The 19144-nt window shown below is 35.2% G+C and overlaps 1 protein-coding gene across 2 annotated transcripts in view; it reads right to left on the bottom strand.

Moving 5' to 3' along the window:
* LOC134377075 (membrane-spanning 4-domains subfamily A member 4A-like) overlaps positions 1-19144 on the bottom strand; it is a 31563-nt gene that overhangs the window by 9321 nt on the left and 3098 nt on the right. Inside the window, exons 2-3 of one of the 2 annotated variants that reach the window (XM_063095691.1) lie at positions 7585-7744; positions 2681-2809 (exon numbers count right to left, since the gene is read on the bottom strand). In XM_063095691.1, the coding sequence (XP_062951761.1) occupies positions 2681-2809; positions 7585-7719 (264 nt within the window). In that variant the 5' untranslated portion in view covers positions 7720-7744. Of the gene's footprint in view, positions 1-2680; positions 2810-7584; positions 7745-19144 lie in introns of those variants that run through there. The other variant, XM_063095692.1, reaches the window with a different exon arrangement.

A 19144-nucleotide genomic window follows, 5' to 3' on the forward strand; every position in this document is an offset into this window, starting at 1 on the left:
TTGACAAAATATAAAGAATTGGATTTTCCATAACATGAGTAAACACCTGTCTCAGTCTAAAGGTTTTTAGCATGTTTGATGAGGAAACACTAGATTTATCTCATTAAAGTCAAAACAAAGATAAGAATATAGACTATTATGTAATACAATTCTGGGTATATTAACCAAAATAACTATATAAACAATATTTGAAACAAATGGTTAATTACTGCTATTTAAATATGAACATGTTATATTGTGAACATCTAAGAATATCAACTGAAAACTAGTATAAACTATTAAAATTTCAGTAAAGCACATGGCAAAAGTATTACATACCGAAAACATATATATAAAACACTTATATAAAATAAGTGTGTGTCTGTGTTTTAAGAGGATTAAATTAGAGAACCTTATTTACCATAGAAAAAATACATATAAAGTATCTCAGGAGAATAAACTTAACAAGGAGTGTGTAAGGAAAGTGGGAAGTGGTGGTTGGAGAGAGGGAAATGAACAGGTACAATATTGTACAGATGGGAAGAATAAAACCTAGTGTTCTATAGCAAAATAGAGAGGCTGAAGCAACAACAAATTACGGTATAACTTCAAATAGTTAGTAGAGAGGATGTTTAATGTTCTCAACACAAAGAGGTGACAAATGTTTGAGGTAGTGGATATGCTAAACACCCCGATATGATCATTTCACGCCGTATAAATGTACCTCAATATCACACTGTGCTCCATAAATATATGCAATTATCATGGGTTAATTAAGAAAAAATAAATTAAAGAGAAAAATAATTCAGAGACGGAAGTATATGAGAGATTACCAGAAACTGGGAGGAAGGAATAATGAGAAGTTATTGCTGAACAGATATAGAGCTTAGGTTTAGGATGACACAAAAGTTTGGAAATAGATGGAGGAAGTGGTTATGCAGCGCTGTGAATGTAAGTAATTCCATGCAATGATATGTTTAAAAAAGAAAACTTGAACAAATAGACTAATGTGGGAATGATTTTATGGGATTCTACTAAAAGACTTAGGTTGTACTGGAGAATAAAAACGCCCGAAATAAGGGAAATTTGTCATTAATTCTTAGTATTGGAATTTGTACTACATAAAGGAGAAAAAGGAGGCACTATACAAGTGAGGTTTGAAAATAAGGTCGAAAGGATAATAGAAGGGAGCAGCAAAAAAAAATGTTCCACTAATTAATCAAAGGCTCAGCTGGTGGCAAACCTACAATAGTCTGAGTGATACCTCAATTGACTAACACAGCTCCTGTAGTTCCTGATAATCTATTGAACATGTGTAGAAGTCTTAAGCTAAGTAAGCTCGTTTCCAATTTGGTTTTGAAAAGGAAATTATAAAGGGAAGCAGAAAATTAGAGTGGTTAGATACAGGCCATTCTAGAAATAGGCTTGCTCTATTTGAGCCCTGATTCCTGTACCAAATAGATCTTGGACAAGTTACTTAAGCTCTCCAAGTTCCAATTTGTTCATCTACAAAATGAACACGATGCTAAACCCTCCCTCAGAAGGTTGTGTTGATTCTTTGAAAAGGAACTGCACATGCAAAGTACTCAGAACAGTGCCCAGATCATAGGAAGAGCTTAATAAAAGCTATTCCTGGCATTAATATTATTAGATACATAAGTTGTTCAACTTCCCAGAAGTATATCAGTATTTGCTGTTCATCAAATCTTTCACTTCTGCTGTAAACAGGTGAGGGAGAGCAAAAATTCAGCTACATGATAAAACTCTAAATTATCTCATTCTTAACTTTATTGATAATTGGAAACCCCACAACACTTGAATAGGTTCCCTGATTCTAACATAAACCTACTTTATAAGTTTTATTTTCTTCTTGAAAGTAGATAAAACTTGATATATTATAGTCAATGCACGCTCTGAGTTTGTATAAAAATCTCTTGTGTTTTGTCCTGGGGAAAGACTTTGAAACTTTCTTAAATTTTAATTATAAATTTAATTTAAGTTTCATTATATTTATTTTATTAAATTATGAAACAAAATTTATCAAATAGCAGTTAGATTTTCTAAGATAATAATTTACTAAGATTTGGTAGTTGATAGGTGAGAAAATATAAATTGCCTGTGTACCTGCCATGTATCCTCTTCTTCCTTGCTCAGAAAACCCTCATTTTTTCAGTCTCCAATGAGCTTCAGGGAAAAATGAACTATTCCCAGGCACAGAGGTGAATATAGATTGATCCAAGCCACTAATGGCAACTCTATTACCCTTGCCCATAGTTGGTTTAAGAATTTGCAAACATTTATGAATGGTGACATGTCAACAAAGCTGGTATGGTCTGCCAGCAGTCCACCACGAGATTCTTGCACTACAGAATTAGCCAAACCTGGAAATAACTACTGACTGAGCTTGTTGTGAAATCATCAATATTTCAATGTTTAAGCCATTCTGGTTTGGATGTTTGTGTACATGCTGCTGTAATATGTTCTAACTGATACATATTGAATATTTAATCTGCCTAGCTTTCTATGAGCTTTATATTATTACCACTTTTAATATGGGAAAACTGAGTCAAATGAAGGTTAAATACCTACCTTTCTCAAATTTATAGAACTATAAGACAGAATTAGGATAGGATCTCAAAGATCAGTACATTAACAGCTATGTGATATTATCCTCAATTATATCAGAAGGTATTCTACTCACCATCACTGACCCCCAAACTGTAAACCCAAGGAACACTGAAATGGGATGTGGTCTGTAAACTGGCAACAAGACGCCCATCATTATTATTCCAAAGCTGAGGTTTATCAGGGCAATCAGAATCTGCACAACCTAGAAATAAGGAAAACAGGGAAAACTGATTATTCATCACAAAAATGGCACCCATGGGCCCCTTTCTCTAATCACTAAGGTACCCTTATTCTTCACCTTTTGATATAGTCAGAGGATCTTCTTGATGTTCTCTTGTCATTTTTTTTTTTACATAAAGAACTACCAAAATTATCTCTCAGCATATGTATCATCATGCCAATAATTTTAAGTTAAAAGGAATATGACAGAACCTGCCCAGAGATGCTTTTTTGATACCTATGACACTACTTCTACCACAACTATTGCTCTGCTTCATTACGTGCTCAAACAGAAGTGATCAGGAATTAAGAAATAATTATTCTAGCACGGAGAAGTAACCTGAAGGGAAGAGGCTGTACACAGGGGAAGAAAAAGAGAGCAAATATGACTTTACATTGGGGTCTTGGTCGTAAGGGTGTGAATGTGAGTACAGGGGTCTAATAATAGGAAAGTTGAAATATAATTAACTCATGGTATTAAAAAGGATATAAAGAAAAGAAAGCAATTTCTAAATTTGTGGGATGCAGCACAAGCAGTGCTTAGTATGAAATTTATAGCACGGAATGCAAGTACTAGAAAAGAAGAAAAATCTAAAATCAGTCACCTAAGCCTCCCTCTTAGGAAATCAGAAAAAGAAGAGCAAATTAAGTCCAAAGTAAGCAGAAAAAAAAATAATAACAAAAATCAGAGCAGAAATTAACGAAATTAAAAACAGGAAATCAATAGACAAAATCAATAAAACTCAAAGCTGTGTCTTATAGACTTGAAAAGGATACTAAAGAAAAACTATGAAAAACTCTATGCCCCCAAATTTTATAACTTAGATGAAAAGGGTCACTCCTTAAGACACATCTGCCAAAACTCACACAAGAAGAAATAAACAATCTGAATAGGCCTATATCATTAAATAAATTGAATTAATAATAACTTTCCAAACCAGAAAGTACTGGGCCCAGAAGAATTCAATGGTGAATTCCAACAAACGTTTAAAGAATAAATTGTACCATTTCACTACAATCTCTTTCAGAAGATAACAAAGGATATACTCCTAACACATTCTTTGACGCTAGTACTGCCTTAATACCAAATCCTGACAAAGAATTACCCCCAAAAAAGAAAACTATAGACCATGAACATAAATGAAAAAAGCCTCCTCAAAATATTAGCAAATTAAATTCAACAATGTATGAAATAAATTATAAACCATGACTAAGTGGGATTTATCCCAGGGTTGCAAGGCTAGTTCAATATTTAAACGTCAATTAATGTAATCCCTCACTTCAACCGTCTAAAGAAAAAAAAATTACATGATAATATCAGAGGGCAGCGATGATGATGGTAGCCAGGAGCCACCGCTGGAAGCCCCAGGGCTCCTGAGCGATGAGGGGGTCCCCTTGTGGGCTTCAGCTATGCCCACCCCTGCCATCAGGGTCTAGACCAGTGAAAGAGCCAGCCACAGGCCCCTTCCCCCAATCCCCCTTCCACCTCTCCACAAAATCTCAGAATGTAATAATAATAATAATAATAATAATAATAATAATAATAATAATAATATCAATATCAATAAATGCAGAAAAACAATCAAACAAAATCTAACACCTATTATTTATAAAAACTCTCAGTAAACTAGGAATAAAGGGAGACTTCTTTAACTTGATGAATATCTACAAAAAACCTACAACTAACTTTATACTTAAGAGAGAGAAACTCAAACTTTTCCCACTAAGATCAGGAATCCCTCTCACCACTCCTTTTCAACACTGTACTGTAAATCCTTGACAAAAAAAGGAAATTAAAGGTATATATATTAATAAAAAAGAAATAAAACTGCCTTTGTTCACAGATGACACGATCATCTAGTTAGAAAATCTGAAATAAATGACCCAGATCTCCTGGAACTAATAAGCGATTACAGCAGGGTTTAGGAAACAAGGTTAATACACAAGAGTCTATTACTTCCCTTTTTTCCTCCAATGAATGAGTGGAATTTGAAATTAAAACACAATAGCATTCAAATTAGCACCCCTAAAAAATGAACTACTTAGGTATCAGTATTTGGTATTTGTTAGGTATAAATCTAACAAAATTTGTACAAAATCTATATGAGGAAAAATCCAAAACTCTGATGAAAGAAATGAAAGAACCAAAATAGAAAGGTATTCCATGTCCATGAATGGGAAGACTCAATATTGTCAAGATTTCAGTTCTTCCCAACTTAATCCGTAGATTCAGTGCAATCTCAATCAAAATCCTAACTAGTTATTTTGTGGATATTGACAAACTGATTCTAAAGTTTATAGGGAGAGGTGAAAGAACCGGAGCATGAAACACAATATTGATGAAGAAGAACAAAGCTATAGTAACCAAGACACTGTAATACTGGCCAAAAAATACACAAATAAATGAAATAGAATAAAGATCCCAAAAGCAGACACACATAAATATAGTCAACTGATTTTTACAAAAAAGCAAAGGTAATACAATGAAGATAGTCTTTTCAACAAATGGTTCTGGAAAACCTGGACACCCACAAGCAAAAAAATGAATCTAGACGCAGTCCTTACACCCTTCAGAAAAATTAACTCAAAATGAATCATAGAACTAAAAGAAAAACTAAAAACTATAAAACTCCTAGAGGAGGGCTGTCCAGTTAGCTCCGTTGATTAGACTGCAGCCTTGTCACACCAAGGTCAAGGGTTTGGATCCCTGTACTGGCTAGCCTCCCAGAAACAAAAAGCTACTAATGTTGATCAATAAAATAAAAGACCATAAAAGAGAAAATTTTTTAAATAATAAAAGTAAAAAATAAAACTCCTAAGGGTAACATAGACCAAAAACTAGATGACCTTGGATTTGGTGATGACTTTTTTGATACAATACCATAGGCAACATCCACGAAAGAAAGAATCAATAAGCTGGACTTCATTGAAATTGAAAATTTCTGCTCTGCAAAAGACACTGTGAAGAGTTGAAAAAGCAATCCACGGATTGGTACAAAATGTTTGCAAAAGACATATCTGACAAAGGACTGTTATGCAAAACATACAAAAAAAAAACTCTTAAAATTCAACAATAAGAACACAGATGACCTGATTAAAAAACAGGCCAAAGATTTTAACATACACCCCACCAAAGATGATATAGAAATGGCAAAGAAGCATGTGAAAAGATGTTCTACATCATATGTCATTAGAGAAATTAAAATGAGAGTGAGATTTCACTATACACCTATTAGAATAATCAAAATCCAGAGCACTGACAGCAGCAAACGTTGCCCACCATGTGAAGCATCAGGAACTTCCATTCACTGCTGGTTCAAAATGTTCCAAATGGCACAATCTCTTGGAAGACAGTTTGGCAGCTGCTTATAAAACTAAACATGCTCTTATCATATGCTCTTACCACACTTATCCATAGGAGTAGAAAACTTACATCCACAAAAAACCTGCACACATGTTTACAGCAGCTTTATTCATAACTGCCAGATATGGAAACACCAAGATGTCTTTCAGCAGGTGAGGCCATAAATGAACTGTGATATATCCAGACAATAAAATATTATTCAGTGCTAAAATTAAATGAGCTATAAAACCATAAAAAAAATGGAGAAAACTTAAATGCATATTGTTAAGTGAAAAAAAAGCCAATCTAAAAAGCCTTTGAAAGTTGTATAATTCCAACTCTATGACTTTCTAGAAAAGGCAAAATATGGAGACAGCAAAAAGATCAGTGGTTGCCAGGAGTTATGGGGGGAAAAGGACAAACAGGTGAAGCAAAGATTTTTAGGATGGGGGAACTAACTTATATGATACTATGATGCTGGATGCATGTCATTCTATACCTGTCCAAGCCCATAGAATGTACCACACAAAGAGTTAACCCTAATGCAAATTACGGACTCTAAGTGATCGTGATGTGTCCATTTAGGTTTATCAATTGTTAAATATGCACCACTTTGGTGGGAGAGGTTGATAATGTGGAAGCTGTGCATGAGTGGGGGCAGAATATATATAGGATATATTTATACTTCCTTCTCAATTTTTCTGTGTACCTAAAACTGCTCTAAAATGTACCATCTATTTTAAAATATTTATTAACATGTTTAAAAAATAAACCTAGTGTGTGTCAATATAAACAACATATTTTGTGAAAAAATACTGTATTTTCTAAAATTAAAAAATAATAGAATAGCAGATAAAAGGATCCAAAGGGTCCACAATAACCTTTTCCCAGGTTTGGAGCTTGGTTTGGAGAAAAATCTCTATATTCAATGCCCCTTTACCTACCCTAACCTGTGGTCCTTTAAACTCTCTATTTCTTTTAGGCACACCCACCTGAGACCCTAGGGTAGAAGGTTTTTTGTCTTCTAAGGAGCGGGCTAAGAAAAGGTACCAGAAAGATAGAGACATAACACTATGGGTCCATCAGCTATCAGGAAGGCCTGTGGAGGGGACACCACCTAGTAAGTGGCCTTTTCTTTTCCTGCTCTTCCACGATGAGGTTGAATATAGTTGTGTGGATGACCTCAACCCTAGAACAAATCTGAAGTCATTATTTTTTAAATACAACTAAATTGGAAACATGATGTGGTAGAATATTTTCTCATTTTTCAAAAGGTAGGACCTGAAAATCAAATACTGAAATTCCCAGGGCTAGTTGATGTATTACAAGGCTAGTGGGATGAAGTATTTGGCATTAGGTCTAATCAGTTATGAGTATACAACACCATTGATCTTCCAGATTCACAACAGACTTACCCCGAGGACTTTGGGTTCTCCCTTCAAGAACTTCTCCTGTAGCCCTTTCCACAGATATGATTTTAGCACAGCAGTCTGCCCCAGCTGGGGCAAACTAAGGCCAGGCACTGGTGTGGTCTGTTCCATTCCTTGCATGGTTGTCTTGGTATCAGAAACAGTGCTACAATAAGAAACGTAATTTAGGAAGAGGTCCTGGAAAAGAGAGGGACGTGATACATTGAAGCAGGTTCTTCCCTAAAGAGAAACTCCAGTCTACATTCTCTTCTGGTATTATAAGAGCTGGTAGAGTCAGAGAAGTGGAATAAATGGCACATTAAGGAGAGAGAGACAGACAGAATACTAAATGCCATGTGACGTCAAGATGCTAGAAAATTTTGAAGAAAGAAAAATGTGGATAGAATTGAGGTAAATATGCTGGATCCTTCAAATCAGGAAAATTTCTTCAAGTTCATATCCCAAGTCTGCTTAAATTTTATATGTACCCCTTTTACTACCTATTACTTGATTATAGCCATTTCCCCAGTGATGGATTACTTTTATAGTAGTAACAATCTCCACAGAATCATCTGCCTTTCTATTTATTATACAGAATTTATAGTCTCCTTTCTGTAATCAGAGCACAATTACATTCCCAGAACTAGAAATCTTCCTAGGTTTATCTTTACTGAATACCATTTATGTAATCTTATATTTTGTTCTATAAGCTGAATTTGGGAGCAGGAATTTACGGCTCTGAGTCAAATACTTGGCACCACAAATTTAAATTTCATGTCCTGTTACAGTGCTGTAAATTCTGATTTTCTAATGCATGACAATAATGCATAAAATTATTTCTCTGCCACTCCAAGTGAAAACACTGTTATGACTCTGACTCCTCTGTAAGATAACTCCACTTGAATTATGTAGAGATAGATATAAGTCACATAAACATTTCTATCTACTCATTTGGATTCATATTAAGATGCTTTGTGATCCATTTCCATAAATTCTGAGGGAAGTAAAGCTTGCTAATATTCTTTGAGCCACAATTGGTTCTGATACCATTTATGCTTCATTGAGACCCCATAGAAGTCTTAGGCTTGGAGAGTCTTATTGGCAGCACAAGATAAAAAATAAAAGTTGTAAATTAAAAGTCCAAATTTGCTTTGTTCAGGAAAAGAATTTAGACTTCTGTGGAAAGGATTATCAACCTATATCTATCTTTGATAGACCAAAGGAACTTAATTATCAGCTAACTAGCAGTAAAAGTTATGGAAATCAGATGAAGGAGGGGTTACTTTCAGAGAAAGATAGAAGGAAATAGGTCTAAATAAAAATAAAAGAGTAATCATTTAGAACATTAATTTAATTTTAGCAACATATACATTCAAAGGTATGGTAAGCAGTAAAATGACAAAATAAAATGAAAAATTATAAAATAATAAGGAAACAAAAAATTTTAATAAAAGACAAATATAATTAACAATTAATAAAGAATACATAATGTGAATTAAAATGAAAAAGTTAAGATCAGGAACCAAATATGAGAATGTGACCAAAAAGCCAATGTTTCTTCTCTTTTTTATAACCCTGGTAATGTATGCACGAGTTAATAGCTGTAGCTTCCCTGAACAAATACAGTCATCAATTGTATCCACAGAGGATTAGTTCCAAGACATCCAGCAAATACCAAAATCTGTGGATGCTGAAGTCCCTTACACAAAGTGCTAATATTTGCATGTACCCTTCACACATCCTCCCATATATGTTTTTTTTTTTAATTTTATTTTGTCTATATACAATGTGGTTGATTATTGTGGCCCATTACCGAAACCTCCCTCCCTCCTCCCTCCCACCCAACAATGTCCTTTCTGTTTGCTTGTTGTATCACCTTCAAGGAACTGTAGTTGTTATGTCTTCTTCCCCCACCCCCGGTTTTTTTGTTTTGTTTTGTTTTGTGTGTGTGTGTGTGTGTGTGTGTGTGTGTGAATTTATTTATTTATTTTTAGCTCCCACCAATAAGTGAGAACATATGGTATTTCTCTTTCTGTGCCTGACTTGTATCACTTAATATAATTCTGTCTAGGTATATCCATGTTGTTGCAAATGGCAGTATTTCATTCGTTTTTATAGCTGAGTAGTATTCCATTGTATAGATATACCACATTTTCCGTATCCACTCATCTGATGATGGACACTTGGGCTGGTTCCAACTCTTGGCTATTGTAAAGAGTGCTGTGATGAACACTGGGGAACAGGTATACCTTCGACTTGATGATTTCCATTCCTCTGGGTATATTCCCAGCAGTGGGATAGCTGGGTCATATGGTAGATCTATCTGCAATTGTTTGAGGAACCTCCATACCATTTTCCATAAAGGCTGCACCATTTTGCAGCCCCACCAACAGTGTATGAGATTTCCCTTTTCTCCACAACCTCTCCAGCACTTATCATTCTCAGTCTTTTGGATGTTAGCCAATCTAATTGGAGTGAGATGGTACCTCAAAGTGGGACCCCCATCCCCAGCCTGGCCAATTGTGCACTGACCACAGAGGCACCCTCCCCAGAGAGGCCCAAGTCCTGTGGAGACCACGCGCCCCATGGCATGAGCATGCAACCTAACAGGAAGGCCTCGCCACTGCCTGTCCCCATCCCCAGCCTGGCTGAGTGTGTGCCAACCAGAGAGGTGCCTCTGGGAGAATCCCAAGACCTGAGGTGACCACAGGCCCAAGGAGTCAGCGGGTGACCAAGCAGACACTGAGACAGCTGGGCCAAATTGGCAGCCCCAGTAGCATCCTAGCCAGATAATAGTGTTGCAACACTGGACCATGAAATTCCTTGCCACAATGACTAAACACCAAAGGAAAGATAGCAGAAATATGAAAAATCAGGAAAGTACACCACAAAAGGGTAATAACTCTCAAGTTCTAGATCCCATGGAACAAGAAGCCCTTGAAATATCTGACAAGAAATCTTGAGTGATAATTCTAAAAAAACTAAATGAGATACAAAAAAACTCAGCTAGACAACTTGATGAAATGAGGAAAACTATACAGAACCTGAAAGATGAAATGGACAAGGAAATCAATGCCCTGAAAAAAAATATAGCAGAGCTTTCTGGGCTGAAGAATTCATTCAACAAAATAAAAAACACAACAGAGAGTTTAACCAGCAGGCTTGCAGAAGCAGAAGAGAGAACTTCTGACCTTGAACATGGGCTGTTTGAAATAACACAGGCAGACAAAAAGAAAAAAAGAATTTTAAAAATTGAAGAAAATCAAAGAGAGACATCAGACAACCTTAAGTGCTCAAATATTTGAGTTATGGGTATTCCAGAAGGGGAGGCAAAAAGAAATTGCATTGAAAACATATTCAACAAAATAGTGGCAGAAAACTTCCCACGTATAGGAAAAGACACAGATCTTCAGATTCAGGAAGCTCAAAGATCCCCATCTGTATTCAACCCAAAAAGGTTGTCTCCAAGACATGCTATAGTCAAGTTGGCAAAACTCAAAGACAAAGAGAGAATCTTAAAAGCTGCAAGAGAGAAACATCAAATCACTTATAAGGGAGCCCCAATCAGACTAACATCAGACTTTACATCGCAAACCCTAAAAGCCAGGAAGGAAGGGGATGATACCTTCAAAATACTAAAAGACAGAGATTGCCAGCCAAGAATACTCTACCCAGCAAAGCTATCCTTCCAAAATGAAGGGCAAACAGTATATTTCTCAGACAAACAAAAACTGTGGGAGTTCACTACCACACGACCACCCCTACAAGAAATTCTCAAGGGAGTTCTGGGTTTGGTACCTGAAAAATAACTACTACTGCCATAAAAACTCAAGAAAATCAAAACCCATTAGTAAAATAAAAATGTCAACAATGAAGAGAAAAAAAAGAGTTTATCTACAAACCAAGAAACCAACAAATAGAGAAGACAAACAGTAAATCTGAAAGAAAGGAACAAAGACACTTAAGACATCCCAGCAAAAATCAGTAAAATGCTAGGAGTAAATCAACACTTTTCATTAACAACTCCTAATGTAAAAGGATTAAATCCCCCAATGAAAAGACACAGGCTGACTGACTGGATTAAAGACGAGGACCCAACTATATGCTGCCTTTGAGAGACCCACCTCACTTATAAAGACTCACATAGACTAAGAGTGAAAGGATAGAAAAAGTTTTACCAAGCAAACAGAAATGAAAAACGAGCTGGAGTAGCTATTCTTATATCTGATAAAATAGACCCTAAACTAAAAACCACAAAAAGAGATAATGAGGGCTACTACATAATGATAAAAGGATTCATCCATCAAGAAGACGTAACAATCATAAATATACATGCACCCAATGTCAGAGCAGCCAGATTTATCAAGCAAACTCTATTAGACCTAAAGAAGGAAATAGACACTGATACCGTAATAGCAGGGGACCTGAACACCCACTGTCAATATTGGACAGATCATCTAGGCAAAGAATCAGCAGAGAAACACAAGATCTAAACAACACTCTAGACCAACTGGACTTGGCTGATATCTACAGAACATTCCATCCAACAACCTCAAAATATTCATTCTTCTCATCAGCACATGGATCATTCTCCAGGATAGATCACGTTAGGTCACAAACAAAGTCTCAACAAATTCAAAACAATTGGAATTATCGCATGTATTTTTTCAGCCTACAATGGATTAAAATTAGAAATCAATAACAAATGAAATTCTGGAAACAATATAAACACCTGGGAATTAAATAGCATTCTACTTAATGACATATGGGTCCAAGAAGAAATCAAAAAGGAAATCAAAAAAATTTGAAGCTAATTAAAACAATGATACATTATACCAAAACCTGTGGGATACTGCAAAATCAGTACTAAGGAGGGAAATTTATCTCATTAAATGATTACTGCAGAAGAATAGAAAAATGGCAAGTGAACAACCTAACACTTTATCTTAAGGAACTAGAAAAACAAGAACAATACGAACCCAAAGTTAGCAGATGGAAAGAAATCATTAAGATCAGGGCAGAACTTAATGAAATTGAAACCCAAAATACAATACAAAAGATCAATGAATCAAAAAGTTAGTTTTTTGGAAAGATAAAATTGACAAGCCATTAGCATGGCTAACTAAAAAAAGAAGAGAGAAGACCCAAATAACAAAAATTAGAAATGAAAAAGGCAATTTACAATTGATATCTCTGAAATACAAGGAATCATTAGAGACTATTATAAAGAACTATATGCAAACAAATTTGAAAATCTGGAGGAAATGGATAAATTTCTGGACACACACAAACTACCAAAACTGAGCCAAGATGATGGAGAAAATCTGAACAGACCAATAACAATAAAAGAGACTGATGCTGTTATCAGAGGGCTCCCAACAGAGAAAAGCCCAGGACCAGATGGATTCAAGCAGAATTCTACCAAACATTTAAAGAGGAATTGACACCAATTCTCTACAAACTATTCCAAAAGATTGAAACAGAGGCAATTCTCCCAAACTCATTCTGTGAAGCAAACATCACCCTAATACCAAAACCAGGTAAAGATACAACTAATAAAGAAAACTACAGGCCAATATCCTTGATGAATATAGTTGCAAAAATCCTCTATTAAATACTAGCTAACAGAATACAGCAACACGTATGCAAAACTATACACCATGATCAAGTGGGTTTTATCCCAGGGATGCAAGGTTGGTTCAACATACACAAATCAATAAATATGATACACCATATTAATAAAGTCAAACACAAGGACCATATGATCATCTCTATGGATGCTGAAAAAGTATTTGATATCAACACTCATTCATGGTAAAGACTCTCTACAAGTTAGGTATAGATGGCAAGTATCTCAACATAATTAAAGCTATGTATGATAAACCCACTGCCAATATCATCCTGAAGGGGGATAAGTTGAAAGCTTTTGCTTTAAAAACAGGAACTAGACAAGGATGCCAACTGTCACCACTCCTATTCAACATAGTTTTGGAAGTACTAGCCAGAGCAATCAGAGAAGAGAAGGAAATAAAGGGCATCCAGATTGGAAAAGATGAAGTCAAACTGTCCCTGTTTGCTGATGACATGATCCTATATATCAAACAGCCTAAAGTCTCTACAAAAAGACTCTTGGACTTGATAAATGATTTCAGCAAATTTGCCGGATACAAAATCAACACACAAAAATCTGTAGCACTTCTATTCTCCAGCAGTGAACATGCAGAAAGAGAAATCAAGAAAGCTTGCCCATTTACAATAGCCACCAAAAAATAGAATACTTAGCAATAGAGTTAACCAATGATGTGAAAAAGTCTTTATAATGAGAACTACAAACCACTGCTGAAAGAAATTAAAGGGGACACAAGAAGATGGAAAGATATCATATGCTCTTTGATTGAAAGAATCAATATTGTGAAAATATCCATATCACCCAAAGTGATATACAAATTCAATGCAATCCCCATCAAAATTCCAATGACATTTTTCTCAGGAATGGAAAAACCTATCCAGACATTTATATGGAATAACAAAAGACCATGCATAGCTAAAGAAAAAAATTTTTTTTGACTGGTATGGGGATTGCAACCTGTGGCTCGGTGTCATCGCATCACACTCAGCCAGTGAGCGCACCAGCCATCCTTATATAGGATCCAAACCCATGGCCTCGGTGCTAACAGCACTGCACTCACCTGAGTGAGCCACAGGGCCAGCCCATAGCCAAGGCAATTCTGAGCAAAAAAAAAAAAGCTGGAGGCATAACACTACCTGACTTTAAACTATACTACAAAGCTATAATAACCCAAACAGAATGGTACTGACATAAAAACAGACACACTTATCAATGGAATAGAACAGAGAATCCAGAAATCAACCCACACACCTGCAGCCATCTGATCTTTGACAAAGGCACCAAGCCTATACACTGGGGAAGAGATTGCCTCTTCAGCAATCGTGCTGGGATGACTGGATATCCATATACAGGAGAATGAAACTAGATCCATACCTTTCACCATATTCTAGCATCAACTCAAAATGGACTAAAGAATTAAATATACACCCTGAAACAATAAAACTTCTTAAAGAAAACATAGGAGAAATGCGTCAGGAATTAGGACTGAGCACAGATCTCATAAATATGACCCCAAAAGCATGGGCAACCAAAAGAAAAATAAAGAAATGTGATTATATCAAACTGAAAAGTTTCTGCACAGCAAAAGAAACAATTAACAGAATTAAAAGACAACCAACAGAGTGAGAGAAAATATTTGCAAAATATACATCTGACAAAGGGTTAATATCCTGAATATACAAGGAACTGAAACAACTTTACAACAAAGAAACAAGTAACCCGATTTAAAAATGAGCAAAAGAGCTAAATAGGCATTTCTCAGAGGAAGATATACTAATGCCCAACAGATACATGAAAAAATGCTCAGTATCACTCAGCATTTGGGAAATGCAAATCAAAACCACACTGAGATACCATCTCACCCCGGTCAGGATGGCTAATATCCCAAAGACTCTGAATAATAAATGCTGGCAAGGTTGTAAAAAATAAAGGAACTCTCATACATTGTTGGTGGAACTGAAAAATGCTGCAGCCTCTATAGAAAATGGTATGGAGTTTCCTCAATCAATTTCAGATAGATCTACCATATGACCCAGCTATCCCACTGCTGGGAATATACCCAGAGGAATGGAAATCATCAAGTCAAAGGTATACCTGTTCTCCAATGTTCATCGCAGCACTCTTTACATTAGCTAAGAGTTGGAAACAGCCCAATGTCCATCATCAGATGAGTGGATATGGGAAATGTGGTACATCTACACAATGGAATACTACTCTGCTATAAAAAGAATGAAATACTGCCATTTGTAACAACATGGATGTACTTAGAGAGAATTATATTAAGCGAAACAAGTCAGGCAAAGAAAGAGGAATACTACATGTTCTCACTTATTTGTGGGAGCTAAAAATAAAAAAATAAATACACAAATAAACTGTGGGGGAAGGGAAGAAGACACAGCAATTACAATTCCTTGAAGTTGATATGACAAGCGAACAGATATGAGGTTGTTGGGGAGGGTGGGAGGGGAGACGGAGGTTTTGGTCATGGGCCACAATAATCAGCCACATTGTATATTCACAAAATAAAATTAAATTAAAAAAATAAAATAATAAAATAAATAAATAAATAACAAATGAGTCAAGGAAAAAAATCACAAGGAAAATTCAAAAATACCCAGACATGATTGAAACAAAACAATACATACTAAAACATGTGGGATGCAGTTGAAGCAGTATTTAGAGGGAAATGGACGGCTCTAAATGCCCATATTAAAAAAGAAGAAAGATCTCAAATCAGTAATCAAGTCTTCCACCTTAATTAACTGAAAAAAGAAGAGCAAACTAAATGCAAAGCAAGCTGAAGGAGTGCAATAATAAAAACTAGAGTAAAATTAATAGAAATAGTGAATAGAAAAATGATAGAAGAAATCAGCAAAACCAAAAGTTGTTTCTTCGAAAAGATCAAAAAAATTGAAAAATCTTTAGCTAGACTGAATCAGAAAAAATTAGTAAAATCAGGAATGAAAGAGGTAAAATAATTATTAATCTTATAAAAAGATAATAAGGGATACTATGAAAAATGGTATGTCAATAAATTTGATAACTTAGATAAAATGGCCAAATTTCTATCTGGACACTACTGAAGCTGACTCAAGAAGAAATAAAAAGAAAATAAGAAGAAATGAAAAATATATATAGATATATAACAAAAGACTAAAATGGGAATTTTTCAAATTTCTACAAAGAAAAGCTCAGGCCCATGTGGCCTCACTGGTGAATTCTATCAAACATTTTTAAAAGAATTGATACCTGTCCATCAAAAACTCATTCAAAAACTAGAAGGTAAGTGAACAATCCCCAACTCATTGTATGAGGCCAGTATTACTTTGACACCAAAATCAAGAGAAGACATCAAAAGAAAACAACAGTCCAGGTGAATATTCACTTATGAATATAGACACACTAACATTCTACAAAATACTAGCAAATAGAATTCAACAATATGTAAAAAGGATTACACACCATGACCAAGCCATGTTAATCTCAGGAATCTAAGGTTTGTTTAACATTCAAAAATCAATGTTATACAAACATTACTAGAATAAAAGGCAAAAAACTACATGAATGCTCCAACAGATGCCAAAAAAAAAAGCGTTTAATAAAATCCAACACCTTTTCATGATAAAAACACTAAAGAACTAGGAATATAAGGGAACTTCCTCAAACTGATAAAGAGCATCTAAGAAAAAGCACAGCTAGCAACAGAGTTAATGTGAAACACTGAATCTTTCACTCTGAAATCAGAAATAAAACAAGGATGTTCACTCTTTCATTTCTATTCAACATTGTCTTGGAGGGTTTTGGCCCAGGCAATTAGGCAAGAAAAGGCAATAAAAGGCATCCAGATGGAAAAAATGAAGTAAAACTGTCTCAATTCACAGATGACGTGATCTTGTGTATAGAAAATCTTAGAGAACACCCCCCTCCCCCCAAAAATATATTGGAATAAATCAAAGATCAGTAAGGTTTCAGGATACAAATAATATATACAAAAATCAACTGTAGTGGTACATGCTGGCAATGAATAATCTGAAAATGAAATTAAGAAAACAATTCCATTTACAATGGTATCGAAAAGAACAAAATATTGGGAATAATTTTTTTTAAAAAGTGCAAGACTTGGGCAAGAGAAACTACAAAACATTTTTGAAGTAAATGAAAGAAAAACTAAATAAATGGGAAAAAAACCATGGTCAGGGATTGGAAGACAGTATTGTTAAGATGACAATACTCCCCAAATCTCTATCAAAATCCCAGATACTTTTTTTCCAAAAATTTATAAGCTAATCCTAAAGTTATATGGAAATACAAGGGACCCAAATAGTTAAAACAATCTTGAAAAAGAAAGAATTGGAAGCACTAATGCTTTCTGTATTCAAAACTTGCTACAAAGCTACATTTTCTAGACAGTGTAGTACTGGCATAAGGACAGACATACAGCAAGGGAATAGAACTGATAGTCTAGAGATATATTCTTATATTTATGGTTAGTTGATGTTTGACAAGGGTGCCATGACTATTAAATGGGAAAAGAATAGTGTTTACAGTATATGGGGTTGGGACAACTGCATATTTACATGCAAAATTGGATCCTTCCTCATGCCTAACAAAAACACTAACTCAAAATGGGGTAAGAGATAAACCTATAAAACCATTAGAAGAAGATATAGCAGTTAGCATGACCTTGGGTCATACAATGGTGTCTTAGATATGACAACAAAAACTCAAGCAAAGAAAGAAAAACAGGTAAATTAGATTTCATCAAAATTAAAAACTTTCCTACTTCGAAGGACACCATAAAGAAACTGAAAAGTTAACCCACAGAATGGGAAAAATCTGTGCAAATCCTATGTCTGATAAGGCACTTGTATCCAGAATATATAAAGAACTCTTACAATTCAACTATAAAAAAGAAAAATAACACTTTTTTTAAATGGGCAAATAATTAGGGTAGGCATTTCTCCAAAGAAAATATACAAATGGCTGATAAGCACATGAAAAGATGCTCAAACCCACTAGGATGGAATAAAACAAGAAGACAATAACAAGTGGTGGTGAGAATATGGAGAAACTGGAACCCTCCAACATTGATGGTCAGATTGTGAACTGCTGCAGCCACTTTGTAAAATGGTTTGACAGCTTCTCAAAATGTCAAACATAGAACTACCATATGTCCCAGTCATTCCGCACCCAGGTAAATTCATAAGAGAAATGAAAATATATATTCACACAAAAACTTGTACATGAATTTCCATACAGCATCACTCATAATAGCAAAAGGACAGAAACAACCCAAATGTCCATTAACTGATGAATGGAAAAATGCACAAACAAAATCGTTCTTACATCCACCACATTAGTGTAGTAGATCTTCGTAAGCTGAGGGTCTCTGAAATTATACCACCTGGATTTAAATTCTAGCTGTACCTCTCTTTACTCTAGTTGTACTTCTCTTTAAATTCCAGCTGTACCTCTCTTTACTCAGGTTACTTAATTTTGTGTTTCTGTAACTCTATCATGTGAATAATAGTGCCTATCTCTTGTGGGAATTTAGTTACGAGATAAAACATTTAAAACAGTGCAGGTCACATAGCAGATACTAAATACATAGTAACTATTATTGTTGTTGTTCCTACTATTATTTACCAATTTTCTAGTTTCAAGTATGAGCTGGCTGTTTAGCTTGGTTGGTTAGAGCACAGGCTCATAACACCAAGGTCACAGGTTCAGATCCCCATACCAGTCACCTGCCAAAAAAATTAATAATAAAGGCATTCTAGCTTCGAGTATAAAATATAAACCTCCTCTAATACTTCCTGCCGTTCAAGAATGTCATAGAGAGAGACTTTGTTCCTGGCATCCTCCTGCTCCGACTTGCTCCTGTCTTGGGGAAGGTGGGGAAGCAGGGGAGAGAGACCTATACGAAGACTGGTCAGA

Source organism: Cynocephalus volans, chromosome 4 (genome assembly GCF_027409185.1).
Source record: "Cynocephalus volans isolate mCynVol1 chromosome 4, mCynVol1.pri, whole genome shotgun sequence".
NCBI lineage: Eukaryota > Metazoa > Chordata > Mammalia > Dermoptera > Cynocephalidae > Cynocephalus > Cynocephalus volans.